The sequence below is a fragment of the Tetrao urogallus genome (assembly GCF_951394365.1).
Source record: "Tetrao urogallus genome assembly, chromosome: 13".
Taxonomy (NCBI): domain Eukaryota; kingdom Metazoa; phylum Chordata; class Aves; order Galliformes; family Phasianidae; genus Tetrao; species Tetrao urogallus.
The window spans coordinates 15,418,693-15,431,013 of record NC_136826.1 but is presented as its reverse complement, the minus strand read 5'-3'; the positions used below and the strand labels follow the sequence as shown (position 1 = coordinate 15,431,013).

At 45.2% G+C, this 12,321-nt stretch overlaps 1 protein-coding gene across 1 annotated transcript in view; it reads right to left on the bottom strand.

The window, feature by feature from the left end:
- Window positions 1–11,095: 11,095 nt before the first annotated feature.
- GPC4 (glypican 4) overlaps window positions 11,096–12,321 on the bottom strand; it is a gene marked incomplete at both ends in the record, with an annotated part of 60,097 nt that continues 58,871 nt past the window's right edge. Inside the window, 2 exon segments of the mRNA XM_079541994.1 lie at window positions 11,096–11,304; window positions 11,635–11,810. Coding sequence (XP_079398120.1) covers window positions 11,096–11,304; window positions 11,635–11,810 — 385 coding nt within the window.

Here is a 12,321-nt window from a genome sequence, read left to right as displayed (position 1 = left end):
TAGTGTGACAACATTGTAGCTTTACAGCCTTTCAGAATTATGCCAGGTTTCACCAACAGCACACTCTATGGAGCCAAAGGAACTGCTACATGGAAAGGCTTTGGGTGGACTTTGGGAAGTATTCCTGACCTGCTCTTCCAAATGAAGCCACCACAAGGTCATGGAGAGGCAACTCTCAATGAAAGATTTTCTCAAGATGTCCCTACTTTAATGAGCAGCATGAAATGGAAGCAGTCAAGCCTGGCAGAGCTAGGGTCAGCTAAATACTCACACAGTTTAAGTTGTAAATACGAGCATTGCACTTATTCACCCAGCAGATGGACACAGCTCAGAGCGACCATAAAACGGTGATATTTGGACACCAGTGCTCCAAGTTCATGCATGTGATGGTTGGACTACGTGATCTTAGTGGTCTTTTCCAACCTTCATGATTCTATGAATAACCATCCCCTTTAATAAAGCTGAAGACTTCTGATACTCTGCAATCACATACTCATTTCTGTAGCCTCCAGGATTATGCCCATACACACGCTCCCAGCTCATCCCCCTAAGAAGGACCATTAGAGATGATGACGCTGTATGTTCATTGCCTTAAAGATATATGCTGCATGTCTTGAGGCCTGGTTGTTTTGGGTTTTTTTTGTTTTTTTTTGTTTTTTTTTTTTTGCACAGGGAATATAATTGGTTTGAGATCACATGAATCTAATGAGATTTCTTTCCTGAGCGTGCAGTAAAAATGCACATTTCCTGTCCACATCACAGACCCAGATACAGATGTTCTGGTTCTCTGAGCATGTCACATCACCCAGGTCCTTAGGAACACCGAGAGCTGAGTTTTGCTCTTGGTGCTTTGAAGCGGATGGGGGAAAAAGGCAAATTTATATTCTTTATGATGGCAGATTTTTTGCTTGCTAAGACAGTTAGCATTTCCGCTTTGCTTAGAGAAAAAAAAAAAAAAAAAAAAAAAAGTCAAAAAATACAATGCAGCTCAAAGCTGCCTTCGTTCTTTGCTGCAAATAAAGTTTTATGTCTCTGAGAGGGTAACAGAGCCAAAGATCATACAAAATACATCTCATGCAAAACAAGGCATGAAACCAGGAATCGATGATTGACAGCACTACAATGGCCCAAACAACACGCTGAGGCCAAGTTCCTCTCCCAGGGAGCTCAGCTGCACACCAGTGCACACTTTCCAAGAGCAGCTCTGCCCAAATCTTTGCACTTGGAGGCAAGGCAGCCAGCTCGGCATCCATGCAAACAGAAATACCCCAACAAAGTTGTGTGAGCACCTCTCCTCACAACCAAACGTTTACTTGCATGCAGGGAAAAGGCTGTTTGCATGTCTGCAGAGCAGTGCTGTACTGACAAGTCTCTGTATTATGGGGGTTGTTTTTTTTTGCTCTGGCAGGGCTGGAAGCGCTCAGAGCACAAACACCCAGCGTGCATCACACAGCCCCAGCTGGTCTGGTAACAGAGAGCACACCCTGGAGTGCAGATACAAACAGACATAGAGGAGCACAGAAATAACAGTGAATACCTTAAAACAAGCTCAGACTGCACGAAGCAAGTGATAATTTCAGAAGGCTCACAGGCTTACGGTTCCTCTGTTTTCAGGACTGCCAGGCATTCAGCACCATTTCCAAGGAACCAGGTTAAAATCACTCAGCTACATCCTCTGCCCACACAGATCTTTGTGCAACAGCGCCTGTCACCGATCCCAGCACACGCAGCCAGGAAAGCACTGAAGCAAAGGGTTGATGCAAAGCTACGGTTGTAGGCAGCAAAAGGCAACGACCTGACCCAAAATGATGCTGTGGGTGAGGGCAGCGGTGCCGTCGTGCCCACAGGGTGGCTGGCACAGCCCTTTGCCCAGCCCCAGGCACGGCCCGCTCCCCTTAGCTAAGTTGGCAATGCCATCTAGTGCATAGAGGCAGAAATAGCACAGTGTCCGCGGGCAGAAGAGCTGTGCAGCGCCAGATGTGCAGCCCAGATGTGCTCCCAGCTGGGGCCAGCAGTGCCACCAGGCTCCGTCCTGCCGCGCTCAGCCCTTGCAGTGCGCATCTACACAGCCTCAAACATCGCCTGCCCAGGATTGTTTCCCACCAAAGGAGAGCCTGGCATTATGCAGAAAGCCCCACTTGCCTTGAGAGGGAGGGGAAATCCTTTCCTTTCCCCAAAGGGTTTCAATTTAATTGTTCCAGCTTCATCAGCTTGCGGTCTTACGGCCAACACAGCTCAACGTTTTGGCTCTCTGGCGTCACTCGAATGCAAAACATCTCCCACAGAAACATTTTTTTCATGCAAGACAAACACTCTTTCAGTAACAAGAAACATTTTTCTTAAGGCACGAACAAAGGGTGAGGTTTCTGCAGACAAAGGAACTAAAGGTTTGGTTTTATGGGGCACATTCTCTGACGCAGACCGAAATCTTTTTGCACCGGGGGTTGTGTTTATCCTGAGCTTTTACTCTTTCCAAAAATACATCTCATCTGATTGTAATTTTCACCAACAATTTAAAACTTCTTCTCTCTTTTTTTTTTTTTTTTAATGGAAATCACTCGGCTTTTAAAAATACTTTTACCAAAAAAGCCACCATCCTTCACTAAGAATGTGTGACCTCTACAGGCAAAATATTTCAACAGCCATTGAAAGCAGAGAGCCTGTGAAGAAAATAAGTTGTGAACTTCTCGTTTTGTTGACAAACAGGTCCATGTCTCAGTCCCTAAGACACAGCTCTCTCTCCCAACATTCTCCTGAGCTGTTGCTCAACCTGGCGTAAAGGAGACAGATTTATTTAAAGGTATGAAAAAAGTTGAAAGCTTTATCACAAAAAAGTCATAGACTTGCTGCTCCTCTTTGCCTTGCAAGTGCAAATGTCCTTGGTATGCTTCATAGACACAAAAAGTCAAGAAAGGGAAAAAATAAGTTTACCTAGGCTTGATTTGGGAATAGTTTAATAGGGAGCCCAGGTCTACCCACTTTCAACTGAAGGTTTCTGATCTGTTTTGTTTCCCCATGCCTGTACACCCAATTAGTGGGGTGATTTCTTTTCAGGTAGTGGCATGCTCAGGTTAAACCCACCTGAGCCATGCATGGACAGGGCACAAAGCTGCATGGGGTGGGAGGGGGACCAGCATGGGCTCAGCCCCAGCGCTGCTGGAGGCAGCAGGAGCTGCTCCATAGACTTGGAGCAAAGTCAGGGCTTAAGTAGCAACTGGAGGGATAAAAGCTTGTGGAATCAGGCCTTAAACAAGCTTCTGACTCACCACAGCCTTAGAGAATGTCTGAAATAATTAATACCGTTACAGGCCCGCATGTTAAAATAAATGAAAATCAATAATGTTAATAGACATTAATTCATGCTAATGGAATCACTCCTGCAAAAGTGGAGTTAATAAGCCCAGCCAGACCACTACCACCGTCTACACATTGAAAAGATCCAAAACATTTAAATATTGACCACATTCCTTTGAAATTAGCAGTATTTCCTTTGGATTACGCATTGATCTCGGCTGAGCTGTGCTTGACATCTGGAGCAGTTAAAACAGCAACCTGAACAGCCATAATCTGCCCCTCGTTTTGAAAGGAGAAAACCAGTTTTAACTTACTTGCTCTCGTTAAAACCACTCGGCTGTCTCGGTGAGAAGCCAGCAGAGCCACAAAACCTCTGCCTGCAATTGGCTGAGCTGCAGCTGCTGCCAGCGCTTGAGGCAGTTTGCATGGCTCCCCAAAATCCCTGCCTTCATCAAGAAAGATTCCTGCACAGCCCTGACACTCACTCCTGGATGCCATTTTGTTGCTTTTTGCATTGACTCACCCAACCAGCGTGCGTGCTGTGGGGGGATTGGAGGGAGGTTTGGGTTGTTTGTTGTTTTTTTTTCCCCTTTTGAAAAGGATGGAATACAACCTGCATGCATCAGGACAGGTCAAAACCCATGTTTGCTCATGGCTGTACACAAATCATAGCATCACTGGACCACAGAACCAGATTGGAAAAGACCACTAATATCAACCAGCCCAATCCCAACCCACCCCACCATGCCCGTCACCACGTCCCTCAGTGCCACATCCCCACAGCTCTGGAGCACCTCCAGGAATGGTGACCCCGCCACTCACTGGGCAGCCCTGTGCCAACACCTCGCTGCTCTTTCAGAGAAGAACTTTCTCCTAATTCTCTGTGCAGGGGAAAGTTCTCCCTTCCAGAAGCCTCAGTCCTGCGATCATCTGGAGGATGCCACAAGCAGGAGTGACGCTGGAGTGGCCACCAAAGGCTCAGCAGAGCTATCTGCTGTATAGACATTACCTTTTAGCTAGGAAGCCAAATGTCAGAGTTATTCAGCATGAAATACACAGGGAATACAACACACCTAATTTATTTGGCTAGTTATTTTCAGACAACGAGGCTCTGGAAGACCTCTGTCAAAGACAACAGCGTCTTTGTAATCTGTCCTCTCTCAGCCCTTGGCTGCCTGTGGGGAGTTGTTCTCCCACATACACACTGCCCCTCAAACGTCCCTGCTCAAACCCCAAAATCCCACCAACTATTTTGTGGCAACAAATGCTTATTTAATAAAGGAGTCTACTGTTTCTGAAGATACACACATCCTAACGTCCTCATAATGAATAAATAGCTGTTATGTATTCTAAATCTCCTCCAAATGTGGGTATTCTTGGCTATTAGTTTTTTTTGTTTTGTTTTGTTTTGTTTTTTTTCCCCCCATGGAAGCAAGCAAAAGAAACAAAGCCACAAAACACAGCCAAACATCACCCCCTCCCCAGCCATGGAGGCACCGCTACCTCACAGCTCTCAATGCCTCCTCTCATTCCCCAACACGTTTTACCTGGAACGTCCTCAAAAAGAGAGCATGGAAAATTCAGAGCTGACAACAAACTCCTTTAGGACTGTTTCAGCAGGATACAGGTCCTAGTGGAGGAGGAGGAGCTTTTTGCTTTATTACACAAACCCACGCATGCACTGGAGCACAAATCCCCCCACCTGCAACCAGGGCATGGTGGGCAAAATCCCCTAAACTCAGAGGGATGGTCTGAAGACAAATGCACTGAGAAATGCCTCCAAAACCCAGCCATGAAGGCACAGATATATATATATGGGATTGCCCATTTCAACTCTGATACATATCCACCCCATCATGGGGCTTTAAATGAAGGCATAAAAAGGAGGAGAAAAAAAAAAAAAAGAAAAAAGGAGGAAAAAAAAAAGGGGGGGGGGAGGGAGGAAAGGGGAAAGGGGGAGAAAGAAAAAAAAAAGGAAACAAACAGAAAAAGAAAAAACAGCTTCTTTGTTAAATCAGAATAGTTTTTCTACTGAAAAGCACCATTGATACCTCCCTACGACCTTGCTTAGATAAAAGTCCCTGGAAATGCAGATGCACCTCCTGTTAACATCACTGAAAAGCCTCCTGCAGACTTCACAGCCCTCAGATACACTTCTTGCACAGAACAGCGAACGTGTGTGGCACTGGCGTGGGGGAAACAGCTGAGCATGTACAACAATTAGCTTTATAAATGTAAGGCTTCAGCTATTGTCTTAGTGGCCTGTCCCTGGGGATCCTCGGCGTTACTGTATTATTGATGATGCTACATGGGGTTTTCAGCAAAGCTGTTTTGAAGGCTTGCAAATGCCAAAACAGCATTTCAACCCATTAAAGTCAACAGACAAAACCGTTTCTTCTAAAAATAATCACTGGTTCTTCCCACCAGAAAAATTTAAAAAAGCAAAAAGAAAAAGCAAAAAGCAGAAGCCTGGCCAATTCCTAATGTGCCAAGTTGCAGGCAAGCCTCATTTTACAGCGAAAGCTCAGAGGAAAATTCAGATGATGGAAGCAGCAATGGACATGGATGGTAGGTGAAGAGTGGCCGCCCTCCGCAATGGGGCTGAGCAATGTGGGCAACCACATTCCACCCTGCTAATCCCAAGTATTCCTGTTCCCAGGAAAAGATGGGATGTCTTAACTGCCGCTAACATCCTCACCATTATAACATCCTCACCATTATGTGGATGCAAATACAGTCATGAGGCAATTACCAGCCCAGCCAAGGGCCAGGCATTGTGGGGCTGACAATAGCTCCTCCAGCCATTTAGAGGAGGAATAAATACCCTCAACCTTCTCCAAGATTTTAAGTCTCATTAGTATAAATCAGTAACCCAATTAATGAGGGTTTTAGCATATTGATTTGCATCAGATTATAGGAATTAATGACACACATAGCAGGAGACAAAGCAGCAGGGTATGAAGATGAACAGCGATGCAAAGCAAGGTGATGCAGAGCGCTGATTCCCACTGAGCCTCCTTTCAGAGCAAAGGTCTCCTATCAGCTTGCTCATCCTCTGCTGGAGATGTGGCAGTGCTGCAGGGGCACAACCCCAGGGTCCTCACCCCATCCTCAGTGCTGAGCTGCTCCAAACATGGTGGGCATTGCTGGACCAAAACCCCAAGCAGGCTTGTCGGCTGATTGCTGCCCTTCCCAACGGCATGGCCCATCCTGAGCTTTCAAGAGAGACTGGCTTATGAAACGTACAACAAGGGCAGGAGGTGGAGATTTTAAGAGCTGCTTTGGGATGAATACGAAAACTCTTTTGTCTTAACAGGTCCAGGGCTCTGCTGGAGGTTAAAAGGAGGTGTATTGTGGCAGAGGTGACAAAGACAAGAGGATCCACAGCAAAGAACAAGAAGTATGGGAAAAGCCAGCCAGGTCAACACGGAAACAAGGGACAAAGTAAATGACAGAAGGATCCCAAAGGAAATGTGGGGATCAAAGCAGAGCAAGTTCCAGAGAAGCAGCACCCAGTGGGAGGGAGATGGGAGGGCAATGCAGCACTGGGACGCACCGCCAGCAACCTCTGCGTGGGGTCACATGCAGGGTTCAAATGTGCATTTCTTACCTGGTAATCCTGCACCACCTGCCAGGTATGGCCAACATCTCCTCCCAGACCCCGTCTCGGCACACTGCCCAAACGAGGGCAGCCAAAGGGGAAGGTCCCATTCAGATGAGGACAAAGAATGCCTTCCCCTCCCCTCCAGGCAGGCAGCCCCTCCTTGCTCCAACAGTTATAAAAGGGCTCTCAATCCATGTAATCCATTAGATACAAATTACAGCAATTTAAGCACACTTGACTCAGAATTACAGCTAGCCCATAAAGAGCTGTGTCTTCCCAGGCAATTTACAGTGTTACATGCCCTCAGACAAACCACGGCAGAGGATTAAAAAAATATAACAACAAAAAAGAAACAAACAAAAACAAACAAACAAAAAAAAAAACCCCAAACATCAGCAAAACAAAAACAAAACAACAACAAAGTGGTGGTACTTGAAACAGCATTATCACAAACTGTTAGTACTGAGGTTGGATTACATTCAGGTGGTCAAAAAAAAAACACAACAAAACCTGCCACTACTACACAATCATTAGTCAACATATGTCTTGCAGATATGGATCACCTTAAATCATTAAATCATTGCCATGTGAAAGAAAATGCCACAAAGGAATGCAGCACAACTGCTCAGGAAAGGGAGACAGCAGCATCAAGCCCAGGGGCGCTGGTAAGGACAGCACAGGACAGGGCTGACCCAGAGGCATTCGCTCTTGGCCACAAATCCCACCCTGTGGTGGGATTCTCACCAGCCAGGAGTGGGACTACAAAATGAAGGTGCCATTTATTTTCTTCTAACGGGAGATGGATGTATTCAGGTTTGATGCCCTCCAGCTCCCACTGGCACAAATCCTTGCTGCTCAGCACCCGAGATGTCCCAGCCGTGCCCGTGTTGGTAGGACCTGCCCATCTGCTGCCCCCAGGATGGGGATGTGCCAGCGAGTGGGCCTTCCACAGCTGAGAAATGCTGAGGCTGTGTGCTAGAAAGCAAAGACAAGGCAGCAGAACTGACATGAGGGCAGCCACACAGCAGGCAGCCACTTTCACAGCAGGAAGGTAGGAAGGAAGAGAGTGTCAGAGGTGCTGGTAGGGTGACAAACAGGGCCACGGGTTACTGTAGGACACGCTACATTAAAAGCATACAAATAAATGGGAAGGTTTTTTTGTTTTTTTTTTACATGCCTTGCTCTGAAGTGTCTGATACCAGGTGTTAGTGCGAGCAAGGAGCCAGCTCTGAGGCAGAGGTCCTGCATCCAGCCAAACAACAAGCAAATGGCAAGGGAAAGTTCAGCACCATCAGGTTTCAGAAACAATCAAAAATTACAGCAGCTCCTCTCACTGGATTCTTTATTCCGACTCTAGAAGTACACCACCTTCTCTTTTGAAGCCCACCAGTACTTCATTCATTTCAATAATTCATCTATGCATGGAAATTGTTCTTTAAAGCACAGCCATAATGGCAATGGTTATATGGAAAAAAGAAACACTGGAAGGAATGGAGCAGATGCCTTCTGGCCAGCCAGCAGCCCGCCTCGGTCCCACCCGTATGGTTTAGTTTACAAGCTCATGTCAGAGAGCCAATTTCACACACAAACACAAAATAAAAGCAGGAACACAACTTTTGATCATCCTACATTGATGTTTACTCTTGTTTCCTGTAGCCCCAGGTGACAAATCTGTCCTTGATATAGCAGAGGACTGTTGCGCTGTTAACAGCATCAGCTGGACATGTTTAAAACGCACGTCAGGTCTTTGCATTGTCCACTTCTACCAAGCTAGTGAGTAATAATTAGTAAGCAATTAGACGTAAAATGATAAACATAAAGTCAGAAATGTTCTTCTTTAAGTACACGCTGGGCAGAAGGCTCAAAAGAGGAGAATTTACAAGCAACGTTCTGACAGATGAACACTTAGGCCAAAAAGTGAGATGTTGGAAAAGTCAGCCACTCCGAACACAAGGGCTTTTGTTCCACCATTCTCTGAGCTCTGAAGAAGTTTAATTTATTTTTTTTTTTCTTCCTTTAACTTTGCCGGCCTGCCAGCTGGGTATAAGCCAGAAGGGTTATCCAGTCAGACCTTAGCGTGGTGTATTTACAATGGTAGTGCATCTAAGGTTTGTTTATTTCAGGGTTAAAATTCAAATGGCTAGAACCATTTAAATAATTAAAGGGCAATCAGAAAAAAATGCCATGAAACCAAACAAATCAGTAAAAGTCATGGAAACCATCAGCAATATTTAATTCAGAAATTCTCTTTGTTAGGGAACTTAGCTGAAAGAAAACAGCTGGATGTAGTTCAACCCTCTAAATTAAAAACAATCTAACAAGGTCTATAGGGATAACTCTTTCAGCTACATATTGGAGACCAGATTCACTTCTACCAAGTAAATGTAATAGCACTCAAAGCTAGAAAGGAAATTCCTCAGAACTGAGGTAGTTTCTAAGTATCAGCACATTTTCCAATTCCTCACAAGGCAACTTAGCTATTTACAATCCATTTTTTCCCACACATAAATTTATAACTTTTTCAGTTTTATGCTTCCGTGATTTATTTTCTAAAGAAAAATAGCCAGAATATCCCTACTCCACTAACATCATGTTTTAATAAATAACGGGCTACTTCTAGCAAAATTAAGCCTCCAGGATTGTTTCCACCGGCCAAGAATACTTCATCTTTATAGCTTTGCAGAAATTTGGTGTGAAAATAAAGTTGAATATAACACTGACCCTGAGCTAACAAGTAATTAATGCTTCAATATAAAAATAGAAAATTATCCTTACAACACAAGACTGGAATACAGCAAACTTTCTCTCTCTCTCTGGATTGTGTTCCTGGCTGGATCCCAGCACCCAGCCAGACCTAAAGGCTATACCTAAAGCAGGAGACACGCAGAGTAATTCAGAGTCTTTCTGAAGACTCTTTTTCACCCCCCCAAACTCTTTAAATTCTTCTTTTTTTCTTTCTTAAAAACAAAATTTCTTTTATTAATGAATTGCTGTTCATCACTATGCTGTTCCAACCACAAAAGGCACAGACAGAGAGAGAAGGGCATCTCAGGCAGTGCTGGAAAGCTGTGCTTGCTCAGTGCCAGGGCACCAGGTCCCAGGTGACCAAATGCACCAAAAAGGGGCATTTTCAGCCCAGCCAGCTCCTACCCCCATCTGTCTGCAGCACTGCAGCTCTGCCTGGCTGGTCCTTCCCTTCTGCACCCAACCAAAGCTGCAAGAACAAAACCAGCAGCCCCCCCTGCTTCACCCTCGGCAAAGTATTCCTAAAAACAATAGTAATAGCAATAAATCCAGCGCTCATCTAACAGATTTGCAGTCAAGACAGGTGTTGGCATTTGGATCTGTGACACGACAAGTTGCTTCCAACTGAACAAGTTTAATGCCTTATTCCCATGGGGGATGCATGTTGGGGACTGACCTACACGAGTTACAGCTAATTGCAAGGATCCGGGGGAACACGTGATATAACTCTTCTCAGCATCCACGAAACTGGATTTCTCCACAGTCTCTTCCAATTTAACCAGACATCCCGTAAAGAAAGTACAACCTGCTCCTGGCATCACCACCTTCTGCACATGGGGCGTTTGGCACGCTGACCAGCTCTGCCTTCATCTTCTCTTTCAGCATATCATAAAGACAAATTCCTTCCACTTCTTTCCAGATAAGGCAACTAACATAAGGCGGATAAATGGGAAGTTAACTACATGAAACACGTTTTCTGCTTGTTTGGTAATTATTTTTCCCCACAAGATAACATGATAAATAAAACCTGCTTCTGTACAGATATTCCTCATTTCAGAAACACATACTTGTTACATGCCAAGAGAGGACCGTGGGTTTCTTCTTCTCGTAAGAGATGTGGTAAAATAAAATAACATTAAAAAAAAAAAAAAAAAAAGAAAAGTGATAAAGACGAATGCAGAGCTAACTACAGGCTTGTATATACATTTTTGTTATCCACCTCTATCATGGACTCTTGGTGAATGGGACAGACTGACAGGCCCCATTCCTGTTAATCCCAGAATAGCAAGGGAAAAAAATACCAGTATCTTAAAACCAGTGGCAACATAGTAAAAACTGTACACTGTTGTCCATTAACTTAAAAAGCAAAGTCACTAGATGGTATAAAAGAGAAAGCAGGTGCCTTCTAACGTTTGATAATAAAAGTCTTGTTTTTCTCCCTATGCTGCACAATTATCTCCATTGTCTTTGCATGGCCAAGACCAAAATGCTAAGGAACAAGGCTGCTTGTGATAAACCGCTACTGGGAGCGGCAGAAGTGTTCACTTTTTTATCACTCTTGTTGGAGTTTCCAGTAACTTCAGTCGCGTTGAACTCGAACTCCGTGGAGCACTGCTGGAACTCACAGCCGCTGCCGCTCTCCTCCCCGCTGCTCTCCTCACCTGCAGGAAAGAGACACGCTGCAGCCTTCTGCCTTCTGCAGCCCAACGCTTTGCTTGCAAATGGCAGAAGAGAGAGAGAGAGGGAGAGGAAGAAGACAACAAACGCACAGACATTTCCGTGATGCTCTTGGTGTAAGGAGACGGCTGATGCCCCGCAGTGCAGAGCACTTTGGCATTGATGAGCCCCCTTTCAGAGCCTGCCAGACACGTCATTCCCCACCCTCCTCACCAACACGCTTGTGATAGCTGATGCTTAACCAGCTACCCTGCGTGTTAGCATGAAACCCAATTAAAAATAAATAAATAAAAGGCAAACGACAGCTAACGTACTGACGTCAATGAAGTCGACGTCGTTCCCACTGTACGCATTCTTCAGCTTGTTGGTCATCACCCTCAGAACCATGATTTGCCGGCGAATCACCATGTCTGGCTTGGTAATGTCAACTTCCACCTCTGGGTTGTTCACTTGACTCGCTAAGCCGTTTCCAGTCACTGCAAAGTCGTACCTACAAAGAAACCGCGGTGGCTGTTACTGGAGCTGCGCTCAGTGGGGACCACGCCAAAGGGTGAGAGTGGGGAAATCCAGTGATGCCACCCCCCATCTGGTGATTTCCTGAGCCTAATGCCTTCTTCCCACACATTAGCCCTCATGAAGCACTTCTTCAGTACCTCGCAGCCTTTGGAGCATGGAAAAATCAAACAGTGTTTTTAGATACCCTGTGCCCCTGTGATTGGAAAGCTAAGGAAAAGAATTTTCTTCCCAGTCCAAAATAAAAAAAAAGGAAGATTGGAGGTTTATAATAATAATAGCTTACAACAGCATAAATCAGCTTGCTGCAGGCAACACAGCAAACGAGCCGTTGAGCTGCCTGATGTCCAGTTAGATGACACTTCTGGGAAAACAATCTTTGGGGTCATAGCTACACCCACGAAACCTATGGGAACTGTGGGAGGCAAGAGACATTCTGGTTTTGCATAATGTGCCTTTGCAATCAAGCTGTGGTATTATAGACGTAC